We start from the raw sequence: 23708 nt of genomic DNA on the forward strand, positions 1-23708 counted from the left end.
TTATAATTAAAATCTTCGTTTGCTTAAAAGCAGGGAATCTTTTAAAGTAATAAATTAGCATTTCTAGACCTAAGGTCACTAGTAGTGCCACTTCTTTCTGCAGCATCTCCAAGAAAGAAAACGGTGATGCTATAACTCAGTTGCTATAGAAGTAATATTTTCTGTTTAATCACAGTTAAGTATCATGACCTTTTGACCTTACATTAAACTTGCAGAAATGTGGTCAAATTTCAGACAACTAATTCTAAACCTGTGAAGTCAAGGTGAAGTTAGGATTCAAGCTCTCCACAGATACAGAGATTTTGTTGAAAAACATTTTTTTGTTTGCTATTAAACAATGTTGTAAACGACTTCAAGTCTCAGACAACACTTTCTTTTTATATCAAAAACTTGCCACTTGAAACATTTTGCCTGTTTTTTCTCTCCTCTCCCCCAAAAATGTACCATAAATATGCTTGTTTCTAATTTTGTGAAATTCTTTTGATCTAAGTTAATTTTTATCTAATTTAAAAATTAAGTTACTTTGATTTTTAATTATTTCATTTAGAAATTAAGTTAATCGAATTCCTTTTTTAGTTTGAAAGTATGATTATATTTTTTAAATTAAAAAATGTTTAATTCTATAAAGGTGTACAAAAATCTGTTTTTGCAAACACATCCTTGTAGGCTCTCCCAAATGCATCAGTACAAGAAAAAAATAATTCTTATAAAGTAGGGGAAACTTGTACCTTCGGAAAGACTTCTTTGAGTTAAGCAGTTATTTCAAGAAAATGTGATGGAATATTAGGACTCTAGTATTTAATGGTGTTAGTCTGCGTAGTCTGTTGCTGGAATGTAGAGCTAAATATCAACAGAACTTGTTACTGTTGTTTGGGTTGCTTTTATATACCAGCTTCAAAATATGTTTTGACACTTTATTATGTTCTGAATCAAGCTTCAGATGTGTGTAATGAAGGATGAAGTCTTTATCAGACTCGAGTGTATAAATAGTGGAGAAGAGCAGTTTGGAAATGGTCTAAGAGAATGGTTGCTGAAGAGCTTCAAGTTGTGATCTGGCAAAAGCCAGTGCCACTGTAGGTGTCCGCAAACCGGAGCGTCCTCTCTAAAGGCACGGGTTGCTGCTGCGTTTCCCTGTCTTTCTTTTCTCTTTCCGTCCTTTCTTTTTTTCATGTCTCATGTCATTTCATGCCTCATGTCATTTCCCATTCTTAGTTTATAGGTTGAACCTTTTGAGAAAGTCTGGCACCTCTGATCCACTTTCCCTTGCAGACCCTGTAATTGTTGGCTGTATTTTTATGTTTTTCAGATTCAAGTCAATCTGAAAGTCCCAGCCAGCCAAGTGACGCTGACATTAAGGACCAGCCAGAAAATGGTAAGTTTAGCTTGGGACTCTAGCTGCTGCTTTCAGAGTCCACAGCAGCCAGCAGGCCGACTAAGTGCGAGGATTTGGGGGCCTACCCTATAAGTAGCCCACGGTAGGAGCAACTCCAGAGACTCGGAAAAACTTAAGTAGATTACTTTTAACAGGGCAACTTCTTGTTCTGTGGATCACCCCAGCAGCCTCAGGACCCCTGGCCCGAAACACTATTAGGGTGCCCATGAGAACCTGAATTCCCAAGAAAGTTGATTACCCAATTAAACCATGAGAAGTGGGGTTAATTTACCAAATCAGATTTTTTTAAATAGCGTTAAGTGAGGAGTCATAGCTTTTTCATTTCATTTTAGTTCTTTAATGTGGCAAATGCCCTGTGATCATCTTCACTAGTGATTTAAGATCATTCATTCACAAGCAGTTAAGCCTTTTGCGAGCTCAACACCTTGCCAATTCCTATAAGAAAAGAAAAAAAAATCTATGCTTTGAAGGATTTTTCTACTTTAAATTGTCTAAAATAAAATAGTGAGGATACAGGACAGCATTAAATTCCACAGCTGCATAAATATCTAAATTTTCTGTTGCAGATGCTTTATTAAAATAGAACACACATTATATGTGAATATCATAGTATCTGGTAAAATGTGGAACTTGTGACAGGCACAAGTATGAAAAAGATTATCATGGGTTGGAATTTTATATTGAATAAAACTATCAGTTTCAATAAAAGCAGAGACATGAACTAGCAGTACCTAGTATACCAAACATTGTATTAGATACTTTCACAGACACCATCTCATAAAATTCAAAAATCTTCTTCTTTGCTGATAGCACTGAGGACTCTGGTGGAATGCTTTACCTTGAAGGGCCTGTGGGGAGAATATGCCACTGTGATTAAAAGCTCAGGCTGTGGGCTGGGTGTGGTGGCTCACACCTGTAATCCCAGCACTTTGGGAGGCTGAACTGGGCAGATCACAAGGTCAGGAGTTCAAGACCAGCCTGGCCAACATGGTGAAGCACTGTCTCTACTAAAAATAGAAAAATTAGCCGTGCGTGGTGGCACATGCCTGTAATCCCAGCTACTTGGGAGGCTTAGGCAGGAGAATTGCTTGAACCTGGGAGGCGGAGGTTGCAGTGAGCCGAGATTGCGCCATTGCACTCCAGCTCTGGGCAACAGAGCAGGACTCCATCTCCGGGTTGCCGGGGGAAGCTCAGGCTGTGACCTGCCTCTGCTATTTCTTCTTACCTGTGTGATACTGAATAGGTTATTTAACCTCTCAGATTTATTCCTCTAAAACAGGGTAATAATATTACCTGCTTGTGGAAGAGTTAAGTAAGATAATATGTGTAATATGCTCATCATAGTATCTTTGATAGAGTTTATGCTTTAAAAATGTCAGCTGTGGTTCATTATGACTTTTATTATTTTTCTTGTCAATATAATTCTACCATACTTTGTTTTTCACCCACTTTGAATGACCCCATTGCTTGAGTCTCTTCCTTTTGTTATTCTGTACATTGTTCCATGTTGATCTCCATCCAATCTTTGGAAAAGATAGGTAAACGGAATTATGTTGGTATTGTGGGGTGAAGGATCAAGATTACCACATTAGATATCCTATCACTCATTTTTCCGAATATGTTTCATTTCCTACCCATGAGAAATTTGATTACATTGCTGGCTTCTAGCATTAAATAGGGACTGCCTGGCAATTCCTCTCCTCATCCTGGTATTTTGGTGATATTTTCTTTATCAAAGTTGTCTTTTTAAAGCAGGCAGTAAAAAAAAAAAAGAGAACTCTGGAGGTTTGTTTTTAGTGTCATATACGCTACATCTTATTTTTTGTTGACATTTTAAAGAGTGGTATTTATAGACTAGTTTCATTCTTTATTTTCCACTTGACTCGCAGGTGATGCTTTCAAAGTTTCACTTTTTTCTACATATTGTATTTGTGCATAATCTCCCTAAAGATGTCTCCAGAAGTATAATTTTATTTTCATCTTCAAAAATGTGTGGACTGTACGGGTGTGTAGTTCGCGTATTTAGGTCTGGCCGCCCCTCTAGCATGCCTGCGATTCATCTGTCTTCATAAAATGGCCAACAAGCTGTTCACATGCAAATATAAATTGAGAGCATGAGAGGCCTGGCATGCCTTTCTGGAGCTGCCTGCAATCCCAATATTGTGTGTTTCCCATTCCAGAAAGCAACCAGGATTGAGCCTGGATTTTTCGGCCAAAGGCAGAGAGATACTAGCCAAGTTCACTTTTAACCTCAGATCACTTGATGCTACCTCAGGATTTACACTGTCATTTTGGGGAAATCATGTGAGTTCAAAGAAAGAAAGTATTAATATCGAGGAGATAAAGTAATAAATTCCTGTCTTTCAGTTTTCTATTTGTTTCAAAGAAAAAGTAGTAGAAGCTGGTTTATCTTAGCCCTAGTTGAAGAATTATCAGCCTACTAAATTTGCTGCCTCTTGTCAGTCTCAGATGAAGTTCGTGGAGGAAAAATGATTTTCCTCTCTTCCTTAAAGACATCTAATCCCAAAAGGAATAAATGAAGATTCAGGGCTTGGTATTTACACGCATTAGATAAGGTTCCACTCTCTGGTGTTGCGTTGATCAAGAGAATGTTTCCTCTTCTTCATTACCTCAGGATATGAAGATGAATTCCTGAGAGGTTCTTGTGTGTTTTGTTTTTGTTTTGAAAGAGGGAACTCTCATAGGTGTATCAACAAAGCTCTAAGACATTTTGGAAGATGTAACAGACTTGATTCTTCAAATAAAATGGGAACTCGTGACTTCACATAGATGTATGTGTGTGTGTGTGTGTGTGTGTGTGTATGTTTGTATATATGGGAAGGAAAATAGTTTTTTTTTTTACCCTAGTTCTTGAGAAAGGTAATGGGAAACGAATGGTATTTCCCTACTAAACCATGGAGAATGAACAGACAAATGGTAATACACTGTTTCATCCCAAATCGTAAACTGGGCCATGTAACTTTACCTAAAGTGGATGCAGCTGTTTCTTCCCTGGCCAACTAGTCTGTTTTTTTCTGTGGAATTTTTGCTTTCTTTTCTTGTACTCCCTTAAGACTCAACTGTAAAAGAAAACAAATCTTTGCCCAATTAGAGCATTAGATGGGAATTTTGAAGGAATTATCTGAAGCCCAGAGATAAAATATCAGAGTCTCTGAAACTCAAAATTGGTATAGTATAATGGGTAAAAACTCTGCTTCTGGAGTCAAACAGACCTGAGTTCAAATTAAGTAATAGCTGAGCGACTGAGTAAGGTACATGCCAATCTCAGCTTTCTTACCAATAAAATAGAAATACCAAAAGGAGGCCAGGTGCAATGGCTTACACCTGTAATCCCAGTACTCTGGGAGGTCGAGGTGGGTGGATCACTTGAGGTCAGGAGTTCGAAACCAGCGTGGCCAACATGGTGCCTATCTCTACTAAAAATACAAAAATTAGCCAGGCATAGTGGCACATGCCTGTAATCCCACTACTCGGGAGGCTGAGGCAAGAGACTGTCTTGAATCCAGGCAGCAGAAGTTGCAGTGAGCCAAGATGGTGCCACTTCATCCAGCCTGGGGGACAGAGCAGGACTCCATCTCAAAAAAAGAAAAGAAAAGAAATACTAAAAGGACGTATCTCATGAGTGTTAAACTGAGAATATGCATACAAAATAGCATTCTGCCTGGTTCACAGTAAGGACTCAAAGGAAGGTTATCATTACTACCTTCCAGTTAAAGCTTGTCATGTTTACAACGAGTACGTATATTCAAGAGGTCCAAAGCTGGGAGCCTTCGAGTGGAAGGGGATGGCGTCAGAAATATACCAATACTTTTAGAGACATCTTTTGTGGGTACTTACCCTGCTCTGAAATGTCAGACATAGGTTTCCCAAATCCCCACAATCCCCATGGTGCCACGTCTGTTTTCCCATTTTGTTTCATCCTGACAATCTGTTCATCTCCCATGAGTTTGAGAACCAGGGAATTGCAAAAAGGATTCAGAGTTGCTGGAACCTTCAGAATGAGTGCTCAAGAAGGTGATTCTGGAAAGAAGAGACTCCTCCTAGATGTCTTTAATTTTAGCTGAGTTTTTCCTTGGCACAAACCAAATAGAATCTGGCTTATTAAAAACTATAAGCTGATTAAGGGTAGGATTTATGACAAATTCCTTTTTAAAAAGATCCTTCACAGTACCTAGATCTGTGCCTTGAACTTAGTGGGTACCTAGTACTTATTTGCTTAATGAATAAAATTCCTAAGTAGATGAATATATTGTCATTACTTCCAAATATTTTTGGAGTATCTGTTCACTGTTGATTTACCTAGAGATTTTAAGAAAAAAAAACAAAACAAAACGCTCTGGGGAAGCTGAAAACCTAATTTGGGTATGGGGGAAGGCTATGCTCAGACACATGGACAGAGATTAACAGATGTAACTAGTAGGTCTAGGAAACCAAAACTGAGGGCTCGGTACTAATGGGAATAGGACATCAAGTTGTCCCTCTCCACTTCCTGCCCGCCCCCACCCCCACTTCAATGAGCAGGTGTGATCAGATGTTTGAAATATCACCATTTCAGTTTATGCATGATGCTTGATTACCATAGGGAATGCAGTTCAGACAAAGTTCCCAGCTCTGATTGGTATCATTTAATCCTTTGGTATATCACTGAATCTGGATTTTCCAGAGCTCCTGAAGGTTTTAAGCCTCATTTGTTGTACTTTTGACTTAGAACATCTATTTAAACAACCTTTGTGAACTCCCCTGATATACTCTGGTTACTTTAAACATATTTATGGGACAGAGCATTTGAAGTGCCTGCCTGATATGTACAGGGCCTGTGAACGGTCCTCCAAGCTTGCATTCTGTGGTGCATCAGGTCAGTCATTAATGAGGGTAAAGCTCATGTGATAGCATTCTTATTTAATTCAAGGCACGCTTCTGTAGGGCTGCACTGAGTCAGTGTCTGAGGCAACAGTATTGGCCAACGTTGGCACTCTGAAAACACACCCCCACTGGCTCTCACTGTTATCCGTGAAAGCACCTTTAACTAAAAAAAGAAAATGTGGGACTCCCTTGCCAGAAAGAAAGGCTATCTTCACCTGGTTATTTTTCCCTTCTATTTGCTATTTCTCATCACCTGCACAGCCTGCTAGTAATAACTTTATCTTAGTGGTTTTTAAAATGTGATATTTATAACAAGAAATCAGAGTTGGTATTTAGATGATTTCATTTAGGTTTAATCATGTTTGTTCCTCCTCATTTATCTGGTAGTTGCACATATGTTGGTGGCATCAACCCTCAGATGGGTCTTTGCAATCAGTGGAAGCCCATTAATCATGATGCTTGCCCCAGATTTTGAAAATTTCCAGCTCTACCTGCCAATTTGAAAATTACCCTGGAGTATTGGTAGAATCTAGCTTTCATGTTCACCATCTTCATTTGTGTCGTTCGCATCCTGAATTGTTAAAAGAAGTGTCATTGTTAAATATTGCTAGGTGAACAAGGAATGTACTTCTTTTCATCCACAATTGTTGGTATTTCATGCATTATTATTTAACTCATTGAATTTTTAATGTTTATGAAATAAGTTTTAATGCTACTGACTTCCTGACTTAAGATTTATGTGTAGGGCCGGCCACAGTGGCTTACACCTGTAATCTTAGCACTTTGGGAGGCCAAGGCGGGTGGATCGCTTGAGGTAAGGAGTTCAAGACCAGCCTGGCCAACATGGTAAAACCCATTCCCTACTAAAAATACAAAAAAGAAAAACAAAAAATTAACTGGGCGTGGTGGCAGATTCCTGTAATCCCAGCTACTCAGGAGGCTAAGGCAGGAGAATCGTTTGAACCCAGGAGGCAGAGGTTGCAGTGAGCTGAGATCGCACCACTGCACTCCATCCTGGGTGACAGAACGAGACTCCATCTCAAAAAAAAAAAAGATTTATGTGTAGGATTTACTTTGTAATTTGGGGCTGAGAAAAGAAACCTATAAATTTCTTTTTCTCTTTCTGATAAACATTTTTTATCTGACATTATTCTCTTTAAAAATTGTGGGCCTTCTTGTTTAATGTTTTAAATTGTTTTTACTACCTCCTCACATGTATAGTAGATATATTACAATGTTATATTGCAATATTTATATCTAGTGAGAAGGCAAAATAAAATTGATAATTCAAAACTGCAAAAATGGTCACTGCTGAATGGACTGCTTGTTTTAGGAACTGTTTTGATTAATGTGTCATTTAGTTGGGTGATTTAAAAAATTTTGGAGGCAATGCAACCTTACAGTTTGTGTTTTACTGGGAAAGAAGGAGCATTCTAGCACCATTGACTTGTAAATGCAATTTATCAATATTTCATAATTTGCATGACTTTCTTTTACAATTACCTAGCAACAGTTCTTCTCTGCAGTGTTCTTTCAAAAAACCCCGCAGGGACAGACACAGTAGAGTGACCACCAAAATAGCAGCAATAACAGTTATGATCAATATTCTAAAATATGTAAAGGTCCCAACTCAGGGAGACATTAAAACCTAAATGCCTTCTGGTTTCCAGATCTGTATAATTAAATTCTGACTGATGAATTTTCAGCAATGCAATGGAGCTAGTCTCTTTTCTTTAAGAGACTAGGGAACTAGAATTTGGTTTCATCTGAAATTTCAGTCTGAAACTAGGTGAATTTTGCTTTCTTAAGTATGGTTAGCAGGTGTGACCCATCATTGTTTGCAAACGCTCCTTAGAAATGCCTCCAGACAAAGGAAATTCCTGAGTCTTGCTCTGTGAAAGATGAGGTGCCATCCTAGGCTGGGGGCTTCCCCAAGTGCATGACGCACTGGAAGCTGCAGAGCTTAAGCCACAGGATCCAGTGTACTTAAGGCGCCTTTTCAACTGAAAAATGGGGGGTGTGGGGGGAGATTTGTAGCCATTTTAAAGTAGTCTTATCCTCACACATTATGGGTGTTTTATTGTCTACACGCAGAGAATAACTAGCTGAACAGACTTTAGGTTAGTTGGCTAGTAGCCAAAATAGGAAATGTTTTAGATCCTATTCCCCTGATTTTCAAGTTCTAAAATGGACTGACTGGGTGGTCTGTTTCAGACATCTTCCCCTCCCTGCTCCCCCCACCTCCAACCCTTCACACACAAAGAGTTACACAGGAAAGAAGAAAAATAAAGGGATTTCTTTCTGGTCCTCAAATTCATTTGTGCCTGTGACTCTTGTCCCAGGAGAGACCCAGGAGTGCCCAGTGAATGTAACATTCCAAGTAGAAAAGCATTTTAACGTGTGTATTTAGAATGTGTCTGGAATTGTGTAAATATATACATAGATCTAGATTCTAAAAATATGAAAATATGAAGCAATACAATTTATGCAGTATCTGAATTGGGCTCAAAAAGGAAATCAAATGAGAAGCCGTCATCAAATCACAGTGCGGTAGAAGGTGCACCTGGTGTTTGGCTACAGCTCCATCTGCCATTGCTCTGTTTTCCCTGTGATCTAAGCCTGGAACTAGTGTGACAGGACCCTTTGACAGAGATATCCTTAGAAGGACCACTTCTAATGTCCACTTTCCATACCTCCCCATCAATTAAAAACCAGTGTGGTGAAAGATCAGGGGGGCGAGCTGGGGTCAGGAATTGGGTATGAGCTTTCCATGCCACAAATAATAGGGTCACTTCTGATTTTAAATGGGAATGTGAATTTGTTGTTTTTCAGCCTGTCATTATTTTTTGGAAGGAATTACCTATGTGTGGATAATATTAGTAAACTGAATGTAATATAAATAATGTATTTGGGGATTTGGAGTCACTAATCCAGATTGATTAGTTGCCTGCTAGAAAAAATTCATGTGGCCACAAGGATTTTTGGCACCTTTTCTCCCTGCAGCTTCCTCATTCTTTTTCTCTTCTTCAGGTTTTACAGAGCTCCGGGCAACTCTTTTCCCCCTGGCATTAGTTTGTCGTTAAGGAAATCTACTGGGATATCTCAAATAGGGATGGAGGGGAGGGGGTACTATTTGCTGCAGATTACTCTGCCCCATCTCAGTTGTGAATTTCTATACTTGGTTGATTTTAACCCAAAGGGAACCAGGGAGTCTCATATGGCTTATCCACAGGCATCATATGGTGAATATCCAAAAAGAGAAATGTAAGGATATTGTGGCAGGGCTCAGCAAAATAGGAATAGCTTTCCAACAATCTCTCCACGAAAGAAAGTCAGTGTTTGCTTAGATCTCTGTAGGTATTTTACAACCAGAGAGCTTCTCAGCCAGTAGCACTTGTAAACTCAGAGATGAACAAGAAGAAGGCAAATCACAGCTTCTGAACAGGTCAAATTAACAAAAGAGACTTGCCATTAAAAGCCTGACACTGAGCATCTGTTAAGGGAAAATCAGTTGTCCAAGTCACTTAAAGACTTGTACCTCAGTTTTCTCATAAGTAATTTAACAGATTGTTCTTAAGAATTTCTGGATAGGCCGGGTGCGATGGCTCACACCTGTAATCCCAACACTTTGGGAGGCTGAGGCAGGCAGATCACCAGGTCAGGAGATTGAGACCATCTTGGCTAACGTGGTGAAACCCTGTCTCTACTAAAAAAAAAAAAAATACAAAAAAATTAGCTGGGCATGGTGGTGGGCGCCTGTAGTCCCAGCTACTCGGGAGGCTGAGGCAAGAGAATGGCGTGAACCCAGGAGGTGGGGCTTGCAGTGAGCCAAGATCGCGCCACTGCACTCCAGCCTGGGCGACAGAGCAAGACTCTGTCTCAAAAAAAAAAAAAAAAAGGTATTGCTGGATATATTTGTGCTAGCTATTGCATATTTGCATATGTTAAGGGAGTACAGAGATAGAGCAGACATCCTGCTCTTGAGAACCTGACAGTCTAGTAAAAGGGAAAAGATACCATTTGTTCATTCATTCATTCAACACTCTAAGAATCAGGCATGTTCTGGGCATCACACTGAGCAAAACAGAAAATCCTGCTCTTAATTGAGCTTACCTTCTTGGGGAAGGAGACAGTCAACTGGTTAATACACATGTCACATGCCGAGTGGCATCAAACATTATAAAACAAAATAAGGCAATATAAGGGATTAAAGAAGGGAGGTTATGGGTACTGTCTTATAAAGGGTGGTAAAGGAAGGTCTTTCTGATGTGTTGACATTGAGTTAAGTCCTAATGAAGTCAAAGAAGTGAATTATGCAGATATTAGGGACTTTTATTCTAATAAGAGGGAACGTTAAATATAACAGCCCTGAGACATGCTGGAAGAACACTAAGGGGGTTGGTGTGGCTTGAAGAGTACAAACAAGGGAGAGAATAGTTGGAGATGAGTAGCAGGAAGGCAAATCATATTGGATCTTGTAAACCAGGGAAAAGATACGGCACATCCTTGAAAACCCATCCTCTGGAAGAATGCACATATGAGTCCATTCATTTCTCAATACAGTAGATATGTCCTGAGCCCCTACACTGTGATAGTCACTGTTCTAGATACTGAGTTTTCAATGGGAAGCAAAGTAGACAGAGTTTAGTGTGGAGTTGTACACAAAGGCCTAATTCATAGCATTGTTAAGGAATGAGACTCTTTGATTTGTCATGGCAATATCTTTTAGTACCTCCAAAGGTTTTCCCTCATGCATGTATTACTAAAAGCCAAGTTACTTGCATGGAATAATATTTGGTTTCACGTACCCAATTGTGTAAACAATTATTTTTCAAAAGGGAGGTCTAAATCTGTGGAGTTTCAGCTTAACCCTGCTCTTGTGACCCCATTAGATTATAACCCCCATGTCTCACATATATTCACCATGAAGGTGGATATTGTTCCTTAGTAGTTGCCAGATGTAGCACAATGGTGGCTCACGCCTGTAATCCCAGCACTTTGGGAGGCCGAGGCAGGTAGATCAATTGTGGCCACGAGTTTGAGACCAGCCTGGGCAACATGGCAAAACCCCATCGCTACTAAAAATACAAAAATTAGCTGAGCGTAGTGGTGCGTACCTGTAATCCCAGCTACTCGGGAAGCCGAGGCAGGAGAATAGCTTGAAACCAGGAGGAGGAGGTTGCAGGAAGCCGAGATTGCACCACTGTACCCCAGCCTGGGCAACAGAGCAAGACTCTGTCACCACAACCCTCCAAGATTCTGTCACCCATACCCCTCCACCCCCGCAAGAAGAAAAAAACCAAGATGCCAAGTTAAATTTGAATTTCAGATAAACAATGAATAATTTTTTAGTATTGCATGAAATATACAAACAAAGTATTCATTGTTTATCTAGACCAAGTTTTGTATTTTATCTGGCAAGCAGTTGTAATTCTCCACATACTCCTGTGGAGGTTACATAGGCAATAGTAACAGCAGTGTATGAGAAGGTTTGATTAGTCTGCGATGATTTCACTGATCACAAAAGGCCAAACCACTGGAATTTCACCCACTGAAAATGAAATCTGGGAAGAGTACTACAAAGTTCTAGTGACTTGGCTGCTTAAATTCCATTCCTCCCGCATCTGCTGGTACCTAGCCCAGTAGTTTTCTTGGAACAATAAACCACTTGTGAGGCACAGTCAATAGGTACAATATAATAGTTGAGAGCCACTCAGCCCATGAAAGTGAGTGTATAAGTTTAATTAGTCGTATATTAATAGAGTTAGCCACTGGGACACTATGTGAGCACATACATCCAGTCACTGACAGACCATTTACTCATGAAAGATGATGAAAACAGGAAATCAGTCAAATAATAGAGCATTTGGAATTCGCACATTCAAAGGTGAAGTAGAGAAATGGCATTTCTGATAAACTTGAAAATAGAAGGGGCCATATCTTTTATGTGCAATATGGAATGATAAATGTATATGTTTTCATTTGTAATTGGGACAACTTTGCTAGGTATGACAAATCTTGTTTGAACATGTTAAAGAAATATAGTATAACCTTTGAATCCTCCTACTTTTAAAAAAAGAGTAATGTTCACAGATTCAAAGAAAACAATTTTTGAAATAGAGTTAAACTGTATTGGGCTTAGAGGCAGATAATAACAAAAATAATTATTTTTGATGATAATAATCATAATAGTAGCTCACATTCATTGTGGACTTTCTGTGTGCCATTATGTTAGTTTGGGTCCTCCAAGAATAATATGTCCTGATAGGATTAGATGTGCAAGAGATTTATTGGGGCAATATCTATAAAATATAAAGGGGGACAGAGCAAGAATAGGTTGAGAGAACCTTTAGGCTGCAGTACAATTCTGACAGGTGGGAAAGGAGGAGGGAAGAATGAGGGATTGGGTTGGAAGAATGCCAGAGCTCTCACTCCCATTGCCTAGGCTGGAGTGCAGTGGCATGATCACGGCTCATTGCAGCCTCAACCTCCCAGACTCAGGTGATGCTCCCACCTCAGCCTAACAAATAACTGAGACTACAGGCACACACTACCAAGCCCAGCTAATTTTTTGTATTTTTAGTAGAGACAAGGGTCTCACTATGTTGCCCAGGCTGGGTTCAAACTCCTGGGCTCAAGAGATCCACCTGCCTCAACCTCTTAAAGTGCTGGGATCACAGGTGTGAGCCACTGTGCCTGGAGTAAGCTTCTAAGTAAGTTTTGGCCATGCCAATGGAGAGTCTCTGAGCTTCAGTCCCCCGTTGGAAGAATTCTGTGTTTTATAGGAATGGGTCTATGTTGGTATCCTCCCCCTCAGTTGTTGGCTGGAAACAGCCTGGAGGAAGTGTGGCCTTTAAGCAAATGTGGTGGTGAATTCAGAGGAGCAGCCCTGCTAGGCAACCATGTTCCTTCCAACAGGTGATCAAGGTGGCCCATTTTTACTCATGACCACCAGAGCCATGCACTGTGCTGAGTTCTATATTCATGATCTTATATCATCTTATGGAGATAGGTGCTATTAGTGTGCCCATTTTACAGATTAGGAAACTGAGACACAAAGAATTTAAGTAGCTTGCCCACAGTCAAGAAGGCATAAGGGTATTCAAACTCACTGTAAGTCCAGAGTCTTAACTGCTTAACCATGACATTGTATTAGAGAAAGAATGGAATTCAAACTCTGGTTCTATAATGTATTGACTGTATAAATTTGAACAAGTTATTTAAACTCTTAGACTTTTATTTTCTTATGTATAAGGTGCGATGTCATCACCTTCCCAGGAAATGTGTTTTCGTTGCTGTTTTGTTCTGAGCACAAACAATGTTAGTTCCTTTTCCTTCCTCTTGTTTTGCTCTCATCTGGGATCGTCATCTCTTCCTTTATTTCTTATCTCATCTTCCCAGGTATCTGCCTCAGCCTTGTTCAGGCACCCACAGGCTTAACTATGTCCTCAGAACTAACAGGACTGTTTCTGTGTGGATTATATGTCTGGATGTAGATATGTGGAAAGTGCAGAGCACTTGCAGCAATCCATCATAGATAATAAAATGTAGCTCACCTTCTCTCTCATCCACCTCATTGCCTCATAGACATGAACCAGGTGCCAGGGGACATCTTGTTTTTTAAGTTTTCATTGTTGTTGTTGTTGTTTGACAAAATAACATTTTTATAGAAAAATTACATTCTTATTTTTTTATGAACACTCTTTGTTCTTTTTTTCTACAGTCTCAAGTATTATGAGTATATGGTACTTTAATAGATATTTTTAAGCAATAGACTAAATTTTCATTTGATTTTTCTGCTGGAGGTGGAGACTATAAAATGAGGTTAGTTGCAAGGTATTTATACCAGATGCCATTATGTTTGTTAGATGGCATAAAACAATTATGATTGCCAATAAATTTGAAAGTGTTTCACTTGCAAAAGATGTAGGAGTGTAGTTTTATTGAAAACATAAAATGTTTCTTTTTATTCCCCATTTTTTGTGCAGTACAATAGAAATTTGCGCCCCATTCCTTTCATTTTAGATTTCTGAATTATTTAAAAGAATTGGTTAATTCTCCATTTCAAGTGAGCAAGACAAAGTTCATTAGGATATCTGGTTCCTAGCAGGTCCCACATTCACAGATCATGTTCACTCCATAGAGAGGTTTATCTTCTTTTAAAATTGCAAACGCTGCCCAAACTGAAAGCTGAAGTTTAATGCATCATTACAGCTTTGAAGTCTAAGTAAGATCGTAAACAATAGGAAGAAGGAAAACGAAGCACCTTGTTGTCCGAGCTTGAGCCAGTTCTAAAAGTAGCAGTGCAGAACGTCTGTGTCCTTTCAGTTCTAGTGGATTTGCAACACAATATCATGGAAGGCATGCAAGTAAACCTTAGCGCATCCTGGAGGAGTAGTTACCAACTGGTGGTCCTTGAAGGGAGCCAGAGGAAACATCTTAAAAGAAATTATGCATTTTTCCCCTTAGATAAAGCTGCACTGGCTGAAGATTTTTGCTTCTGTCTTTATGCTTGTGAACTCATGGGTTCTCATACTTACAGAGACTCCGGCAGTTATAGTTTGGATTCATTCAATGAAAGGTGGGGGAGTGATGAATTATCTATTACTTAGTAAAGATGGTAAATTAAATACTTTGAGAAGCTAGCCCTACGAGAGGAAATGATTACAAGTTGTCCTTAATGGTGAGAAGATACAGAAGCCTGTGCTGTAGACCACTGGTTAATAGCCTTTAACTTTCTCTTAGGGAAGACGAGGAAAGAAGAGAAAAGCAGGTGCTAGGAATAGCCAGTTGAGACTGGTTGTTGCAGGTGCTACCCGTCATCTCCATTAATGTACCCCTTTCCACTGTTCTTTGAGCAGATATTGTTGAATTCAGTTCTATCTGAACAGAATTGATAGGCTGATGTGGAAAGCAGATCAGAGTAGGAGACTCAGGTAGTACTTCTCTATGTAAATTGACTAGGAAATCATAACTTTGAAACAAAAGATTCTAACAAAGTTTCCTAGCTCAATCACATGTAAATGTGTAGAACATTTGAATTTTGGGCTCTGATCTCTGTGGGTTTTTTTCTGTGCATTCGTAAGAGAGGCATGAAAATTGACTGGTCAAATAATACTATGTACTATAAACTTTAGATTGCTTGAATATGTTAATTTGATGTAATAATTCTAAGACATAGAGGATGAGGAAACTGAGGCTCGGAAGTTGAGGCACATGTTCGTGATCAATAGCAAGTGAGTTCCTGCTTCATCTTTCCTGGGAGAACCTTGAGAATAAAGAGGGATAACGGATAGTGGTGTGCTTTGAAATGTTTTGTACTCAGCAGCTGTAATAACCTCAAATAATTTGTATTGTTAGGTTTTCAATGTGTTGATTGTATGTTCTGTCCCCCTACCCCAGGGAAAGTGTAGACTTGAGGTCAGGGAATAACAATGGCATATGACATATAAGTATGGTGACATAATGTCATATGAAACACTACATAATACATGTATTATAGTGTTACATACATTATGTATTACATTATTGAGTAAATGTATTATGTATTATGTTACAATGTGTAATCTCTAGTCCTTATTATCTATTAGGATTTTGACTGAACACCAGCCAATGAAAATAGTAAATGTCACAATATGCTGAAAGTGAAGCCAGTGAGAGAGGGTCTGCAGAATCCCACATTTTCCTCAGGATACCTCGCAAACCATGGGTGACACATGACCACCTGACATCGGTACCAAGTGAGGGAGAATGCATTATTAGAAATAAACATTTTATCGGCTGGACGCGGTGACTCAAGCCTGTAATCCCAGCACTTTGGGAGGCCGAGACAGGTGGATCACGAGGTCAGGAGATCGAGACCATCCTGGCTAACACGGTGAAATCCTGTCTCTACTAAAAAATACAAAAAACTAGCCAGGCGAGGTGGCGGGGGCCTGTAGTCCCAGCTACTCGGGAGGCTGAGTCAGAAGAATGGCATGAACCTGGGAGGCGGAGCTTGCAGTGAGCTGAGATCCGGCCACTGCACTCCAGCCTGGGCGACAGAGCGAGACTCCGTCTCAAAAAAAAAAAAGAAAAAAGAAAAAGAAATAAGCATTTTTTCAAAAGACTTCTTATTTTTAAAAGATACAATATAAATATAAATGGAAGCTCCAGTAATTTCTTTCGGCACCCCTAATTTGTGTTTTGAGGAGACCACTATTCTAGACTATGTGCTCCCTGAGGGCAGAAACTAGTGTTTGTATTATATTCCAAACATAATGTCTGGCACTCAATAAATATTTTAGGGTGAGTGAATGAGTAAATGGGTAAGTGAGTGAATCTTGTCTTCAGGAGTTTAAGTCTTTTAAGGGGAAAGTAATACATGATCACAGGTTATTCCCCTCCTTCCAGTTGATCTTAATTGTACATGTATTTATTAATATATAATCCCTGTGCCAGGCAGTGGGCATAGCCACATAAATGAGATACCAACCCCATGCTCCTTGAGTACATATTCTAGCAAGGGATACAGATATTTAGGCATAAATATGATTGCGTAAAATGTGATTGTGATCTCCTAAAGTTATTTGGATGGTGTTTGGGGCACATGGTGGAGGTACAAGTGATAAAGGCGCTAGGCAAGAAGCGACAAAAGTAAAGTTAGAAGTGTTCAGCGAAGAGCTTGTTCGGTATTTGACCTCAATGCTGAAGTGTATACATGTTCCTAGATGTTACTTAGGGCTTTCTTGCTCCTTTAAATCAGCTCAAACCCACCATTCCACAACCTGAGGACATCTAAAGCCTATCCCAGGATTTCTGTGCATTTCTGGGGATGCTTACAGCAAAAGTTCTCTTCTAACTGTCAGTTCCTGCACCTGCTGAGTTAGTTTACTTTATACATCTTCCCCCAAGCCATACAATGCTCTTTTCCATGTCCTGTGCCCATATGCTGGGTTGAGCACCTTCTCTATATTTCTGTCTGATGTACCTATAGAAATTATGGGTACAGCTGGCTTTGGTGAAGTTGTAGGAGGGCGAGTTTGGACACTTCGGTGGTGTCTAAGAACATACTAACCGCATCACATTGATTTTAAACAATTCTGTTTTTAAGAGCACTTAGGTCACTCTGCCATGTTACCATTGCCTTCTCTTCCTCCCTCCCTCTGTTTGAGCCTCTCCTTGTTCTTGTTTAGTTTTCCTTGAGCCTTGCAAATTTATGTTCTTGGGAATCTCCTTTTTAAATAAGAAATGTGCCATCAAGATATTTTCCCAATCAATGGATTCTGGCACTCTTGACAAAATGATAGATGGGATTTACAGTTTCTATGTGTATGAGAGGGAAGATGCAAAGTCCTTGTTAAACAAAAGGAACATTATGGGTAAAGGCCTAGGGGCAGAAAGGACCCAGCATGTAAAGCTGTGGCTTGGCTAGGACATAGTGTTTCTGAACAGTTTCAAATACGCCAGTCATATCATGTTGAATTCTTGGATGGCCAGTCACCCAGCGTGTTTCCCTTGGAATGAAGCTTGCTGACTGACTGGCTGACAGCTAGAAAGCATCCATAAATGAGAGATGGAGATGAAATTAAAATGTGACTTCTTTGGCATCCACCTTTCGAACCTAGGCCTTCCCCACTTTACTCTAATTCAATTTAGTAGATGTTGGATGGAAACTAATACAGTTAAAAAGAACTTCATGTAATCTCACTAACATTCTTAGAACATGATGCTCAAGGTTTTCTGGTCAAGGATATTTGCATTTGCATTTATAGAATAGTTAAGAGCCAGAATTCTATGCATGTGAGAAGTCCTTGCTTTGAGAATGACATTTCCAAGCTGTCAAAATCTAATGTGCTCAAAGCTCAAACCAAAATTGCTTTTTATTCTGTAAATATTGAAGGGAAGGCTTAGAATGGCACCAGTGAAGTTGCTAGCCAGGGTACTAGCCTACTGAGTTGGAATCAGAAAAAGTCCATTTGTTGGGTTTAAATTATAATACAATACAAACCTGAGGGATGCAGTGAAAAAGTAGGACGAGTGGTCACATTCCCACATTTTCCTGCTGGCCACTTGGTCACTTTGACACAGTTTACTAGAGAAGTTTGATTTGCAGGTCTGTAAGCACAGTACATGCATCTTTATTACATGACTCTTCTCATCTCCAATTTCTTAATGTTGACATTGAATTACAAAAGTCTTCACACAAAATCTTCACATATTACATTCACTCATTCAACCAATATTTATTTATTAAACATCTGCTGTGTGGCAGATACTGCTCCAGGCATTAGTCACAAGACTGATGAAGCACAGAAAAGTGAAGTGTCATGCGTCCAATAACAGATTCATTGTAGAACTGAGAGCCTTGATGTTCGGTTCCTTGTCCAGCTTGCTTGCTTCTACATTTCTACTCTGCTCTTCTTACACTTGCTATTTCACCAAAAAATATAAATAAATAAACTGGAATCAAAAAGTTACCTGAAAGGCAATTAAAATCATTCTTTTCATTTTCTTTTTCTTTTATTTTTTATAATTTTTTCTTTTTTTTGAGACGGTGTCTCGCTGTGTCTCCCAGACTGGAGTGCAGTGGCACGATCTCGGCTCGCTGCAAGCTCCACCTCCCGGGTTCACGCCATTCTCCTGCCTCAGCCTCCTGAGTAGCTGGGACTACAGGCGCCCGCCGCCATACCCGGCTAATTTTTTGGATTTTTAGTAGAGACGGGGTTTCACCGTGTTAGCCAGGATGGTCTCGATCTCCTGACCTCATGATCCACCCACCTCGGCCTCCCAAAGTGCTGCGATTACAGGCGTGAGCCACCGCGCCCGGCCCATTCTTTTCATTTTCCAGTAAGTTGTAAAGTTTATTGGAAAGTCATTTGTGTAGGATTTTGAATCAGTTTAACACAGTTTTCATATTACGTTTGTGTGTGTGATTTTCTGAAAAATGCCTTTAAAGGCAGACATTAAGTGGATTGTGAACTCCATGAAAGCAAGGATTGTTTTTCTTTTTTACTCACTGTTTTCTCTTTAGTACAGTGCCTGTCACATAGTATGTGTTCAATAAATATCTACCATAAATGCAGAACTGAATGCATTTCCTATGCTTCGCTATATCCCTGTTGTCTGGTGCAGTGTGTGCAGCGTGAGCTCTCTTATGAGTCTGCTGCTGGTAAGATGGTGAACAGTGCCGTCTGTATTCAGTGGGCTTCTGTGTAGAGCATGTCATTCCCAGTCCATCTCCTCTGCAGAACTCGATATTCGGTACTTAAGTGTCCAGTCCAGCAGCTTTTAGTTTTCCTTGCTATGTTGGGGTGAGTGCCTCTGGTACCTGGAGGCCCCCAGGCTGCAGACACAGCAGGATGGTTTCGAGCAGGGTGTGAAATGTTTGCTGCCAGTGAGGGAGAAAGGTTTGCCTTGGCTAGGGGTAGCAGGATTTCAGGCTTCACATCTGGGTCTTCCCTCTACGTCACCACCACCATCCTCATATGCCCACATCCATCAGCTGTCCTAAGTGCAGCACTTTTGACGGAAAATTGTATACGAGGCAGAGGTAGCTGTAACTAGTTAAAGTGTGAGAGAAATACTCGTTCCATGGCAAAGCTAACTGACATGAAGGGATCTTTGCGCTGAGAGAGATTCAGCAAAGGGAGACCGGAGTAAATTAGGAGTGGGCTCTGGGTTAGAGTTGAAGCAAGAACCTGTGTGAAAGGAAAGGCAATGTCCGCCTCATATTTCCTAGCAGACATAAAAGACATGGTGTCTCTCTTGCTCAGTCTTTTTCATGATCTTATTGGGTTCAGAACATGGGTAAAGTTCTAAGTGATACGTTGGATAGTTCTCTCGGGCGGAACTTTGTTGAAAGGAAGAGTGTGGTCCTCTCTTTGGAGCTTGGCAAGTGCAAGGATGGGAGAGAAAGGGAGACTCTACCTTGACTCTACCACTCACCTAGCTGTGAAACGCTTTCAGAACAGAAACACTTACTAATTGTAACTGGCCTTAGGAAGGGTACCTGACCTCCTGTGCCTCAGTTTCCTCATCTGTAAAATGGTCACGAATGCTTCTTGCCCTTCTTTGCTCCCAAGGATTTAGTAAGGATTAAATGATATGATATATCCAAAAGCACTTGGTGAACAATCAAGCCATATATAAAATGAGCTATTATAATAATTTCGAGTCATTAGGAATTCCTTCATTTCTATCCCAGATCCCCTGGACAGTGCTAGGAAACCAGTGAATATATGGCATATTTTCTTTTCAGCCCAGCAGTACTCATTTTCAGGTTGAATATGGTAACAAATCTGTTTCATAAAAAATGCACACTCCTCTCTTAGGGGGAACATTCTTTCCATTCAGCACACCAGTGCCCCCCCCGTGACTGCAGAGTCCTCAGCTACTGAAAGGTGTGTTTCTGTGTTTACTGCGATATCACTTTCACCCCCTATTCTGAACAGATCTGGCATGCTAAGATTTTCAAACATAATCATTAAAAGTATAAGCATCCGAAATTACCTCAAAGAGCCAAAACAAATAAATACAACACTGAATAAATGATACTCCAGTTGATCCAGAATACACTTAAGAAACCTTTAGACTGCGTTAGTGTATCAGTATTTGACTTCAGATTGACCCGTTTATTCATTCTTAAACTCCCTTGAATCTCCAGGCTTTTTTCTTATTTGCCTTGAGTATATTCTCCCCATTGACATTCAGATCACTTTGAATTGGCTTTTACTTAGGCTTTTCTTTTTTGGAGACAATCAGCTCAGAGACAAAATAGGCTCCAACCACAAAGATATTTTGGTAAATAGATACATTTTATTAGTTGCTGAGGGCTGTAGGAACACAGTAGTCCCAAGTAATTCTGTGTATTTGGTGATCTTAAGAGGAAATATTAGTGTCCTCTTTCTTAAGCCACTGGTCTAAAATACCTGTCAAGCGTAAGATTTAAATCCCTGACAAATTATTTCTAAGATTTTAGAAGAAATTTCTAAGTACCTTGTGATTCCACCTCTTATCTCTGCTTTTGAGCCTCCATTTCTACCCCCTCACCATAGTCCTTACCCACCTGTAACTTTAAGACATCAAAGTTCACTTTAAAAAAGAAAAAAATAATAAGGTTCATAGAAAGAAACCCTCTACATATATTGGGAGGGCTAAGACAAGTATGTTTCTCTTTTCATGCATTTTTCTGGTTGAACTGAATTCTTTCACCTCCTCTTAGAATTAAATCTTTGACTATGCCCAGCTAGAAGTACAGCAGAATGGGTAAAGTCCAGTCATTCCCAAGACAATTTTTTTGGTCTGTGGTACCTGCAGAGGAGATTCTTACTTATAATGTGAAGTACATGGCATAAATTGGTGGCGAACAGCTTCCTTTTGTTGAATGGTTCATTTATTTCACTGGCCTAATGAAAGTTATATGAACCACAGTGAATCACAACAATTACCAGTTTAATTCATTTTTACCCTGTGTTTATTTAAAAGGTTTGCTCTATAAATATAGGACCTGTAGATAAAAGGTTTCTAAGAAAATCACTCTCTTTTCAAGATGTTTTCATTAGTTGGTATTCATTTAAGTGGGTTCTACTCTGCATACCATTAAAAGTATGTGTAAATGTTTTTATTGGTTTCTTCCCTATCTTCCACTTTTATATTTCCTCTATAAGAGGCAATGCCATTAACCTTAGCAGTGCTGAGTGTGATTGTCTTTCGATCAGCCCCATCATTGCAAACCACTGATCCATAGCTTACATTACTTAAACCACTGGTTCCTAAACAGAAAAATAGCCCCATTACCTTCCTTGGAATGGTGATAGGCTGTCTGAAAAGTCCTTTGAAAAAGAAGAGTGAGCAAAAATACTCCCTACTTCCTTTGAGAATAGTCCTTTCTTTGATATAAATGTTGCAGTAGTAGTACCTGAGTTTCCTATTTTAACTCTACATGAAACATTTATTGAGTGTCTGCTGTGTTCAGGGTGCTGTTGAAGACACATGGCTATAGAAACATGTTTTGGATGCAGTCCTTTAAGAGCCATACTTTTCTATGCAGGTGATAGGCAGGTTTGCACCTAATAACAATGCAGGGTAAATATGCTAAGTACTCTAACAGTGAAACAAAGTATTCTGAGAATGTGAAAAAGAGAATGCTTTAATTCAGACTTTAGGACAGGAAGCAGAACGTTAGATTTCAACCAGCAGAGAAGGATGAGGAGGATAGAGAAAGAGGTCCAAAAAAATAAAATAGCACCCCCAAAGGCATAGTGTGGTCTGAAAGTTTATGATGAGCTTGGATAATCGCCAAGTAGTGTGGTATGGCCTTTGCAAGGGTAAAATGAGGGGATGGAGGTAAGGCATTCATGCTTTAGTATAACTGATACGGTTTGGCTCTGTGTCCACCCAAATCTCATCTCGAATTGTAATCCCCACATGTCGAGGGAGGAAGGAGCTGTAATTCCCATGTGTCAAGGGAGGGAAGTGATTGGATTATGAGAGCAGTTTCCCCCATGTTGTTCCCATAATAGTAGGTGAAGTCTCATGAGATCTGATGGTTTTATAAATGGTATTTTCCTGTGCTCACACACACTCTCCCTTGCCCACCACCATGTAAGATGTGTCCGCTTCCCCTTCAACCAGGATTGTAAGTTTCCCGAGGCCTCCCCAGCCATGCAGAACAGTATACCTCTTTTAAAAAAAAAAAAAAAAAGTATACCTCTTTAAAAAAAAAAAAAAAGTTACCCAGTCTCGGGTGGTATTCTTTATAGCAGTGAGAAAATGGACTCACATACTAAACTTTTAGATTCTCCTTGCAGCATAAAACAAAGAAACGATCAGTTCACCTTTGGCCACGAACTCACTGTCACCAGAGCTTGTCTTAACCCAATTCTATAGTTCAACCAATCAGAATGTTGGTAGAAAATGCATTAAATCAGGAACCCAGTAAACAAGCTTCTATTCCTGACTCAGCCATTAACTGGCTGTGATTTTGGATAAATAACTGTTTCTCTCTGAGCCTTGGTTTACTTTTGTAAATTGGAGATAATAATACTACCTACCTCATGGCTGTTGAGAGTCTTAAATGAGACCATGCCTCAAAGGTGTTTAGCAGGGTCCTCAGCATATAGCCATACTCAAAAAGTAGAAACAACTTAAAAATGTTTTTATACTTCATTGCCCATCTTAAACTGGACTTTATTTTACTTATTGATAACTTACAACACGCTGGGGGAAATGTCCCTGTGTTCAAAATGACTGCAATAACTTGGAAAATAAGATCCTATTTATTTCCTTCCCAATAAAAGTCATTCTAAAATACTGCTCACTTGTATTTGTAGAATAGTTATTTTGAAATTTTTGAGACCTGAACTTACGAAATGTACTTTCATGCATTTCTAAAATAATTGTATACTAGATCTCTTTTCCATTGCTTGACAGTTGTTCATGAGGGTTCCGA

General features: G+C 39.6%; 1 protein-coding gene across 3 annotated transcripts in view; it reads left to right on the forward strand.

Annotated features, from left to right (window-relative positions):
* Nucleotides 1–23708, forward strand: part of NFIA (nuclear factor I A) — a 407486-nt gene that overhangs the window by 222197 nt on the left and 161581 nt on the right. For all 3 annotated transcript variants that reach the window (XM_025382541.1, XM_025382549.1, XM_025382530.1), the window contains one exon: nt 1307–1372. In XM_025382541.1, coding sequence (XP_025238326.1) covers nt 1307–1372 — 66 coding nt within the window. The remainder of the gene's footprint in view (nt 1–1306; nt 1373–23708) is intronic.

This window comes from Theropithecus gelada, chromosome 1, assembly GCF_003255815.1.
Source record: "Theropithecus gelada isolate Dixy chromosome 1, Tgel_1.0, whole genome shotgun sequence".
NCBI lineage: Eukaryota > Metazoa > Chordata > Mammalia > Primates > Cercopithecidae > Theropithecus > Theropithecus gelada.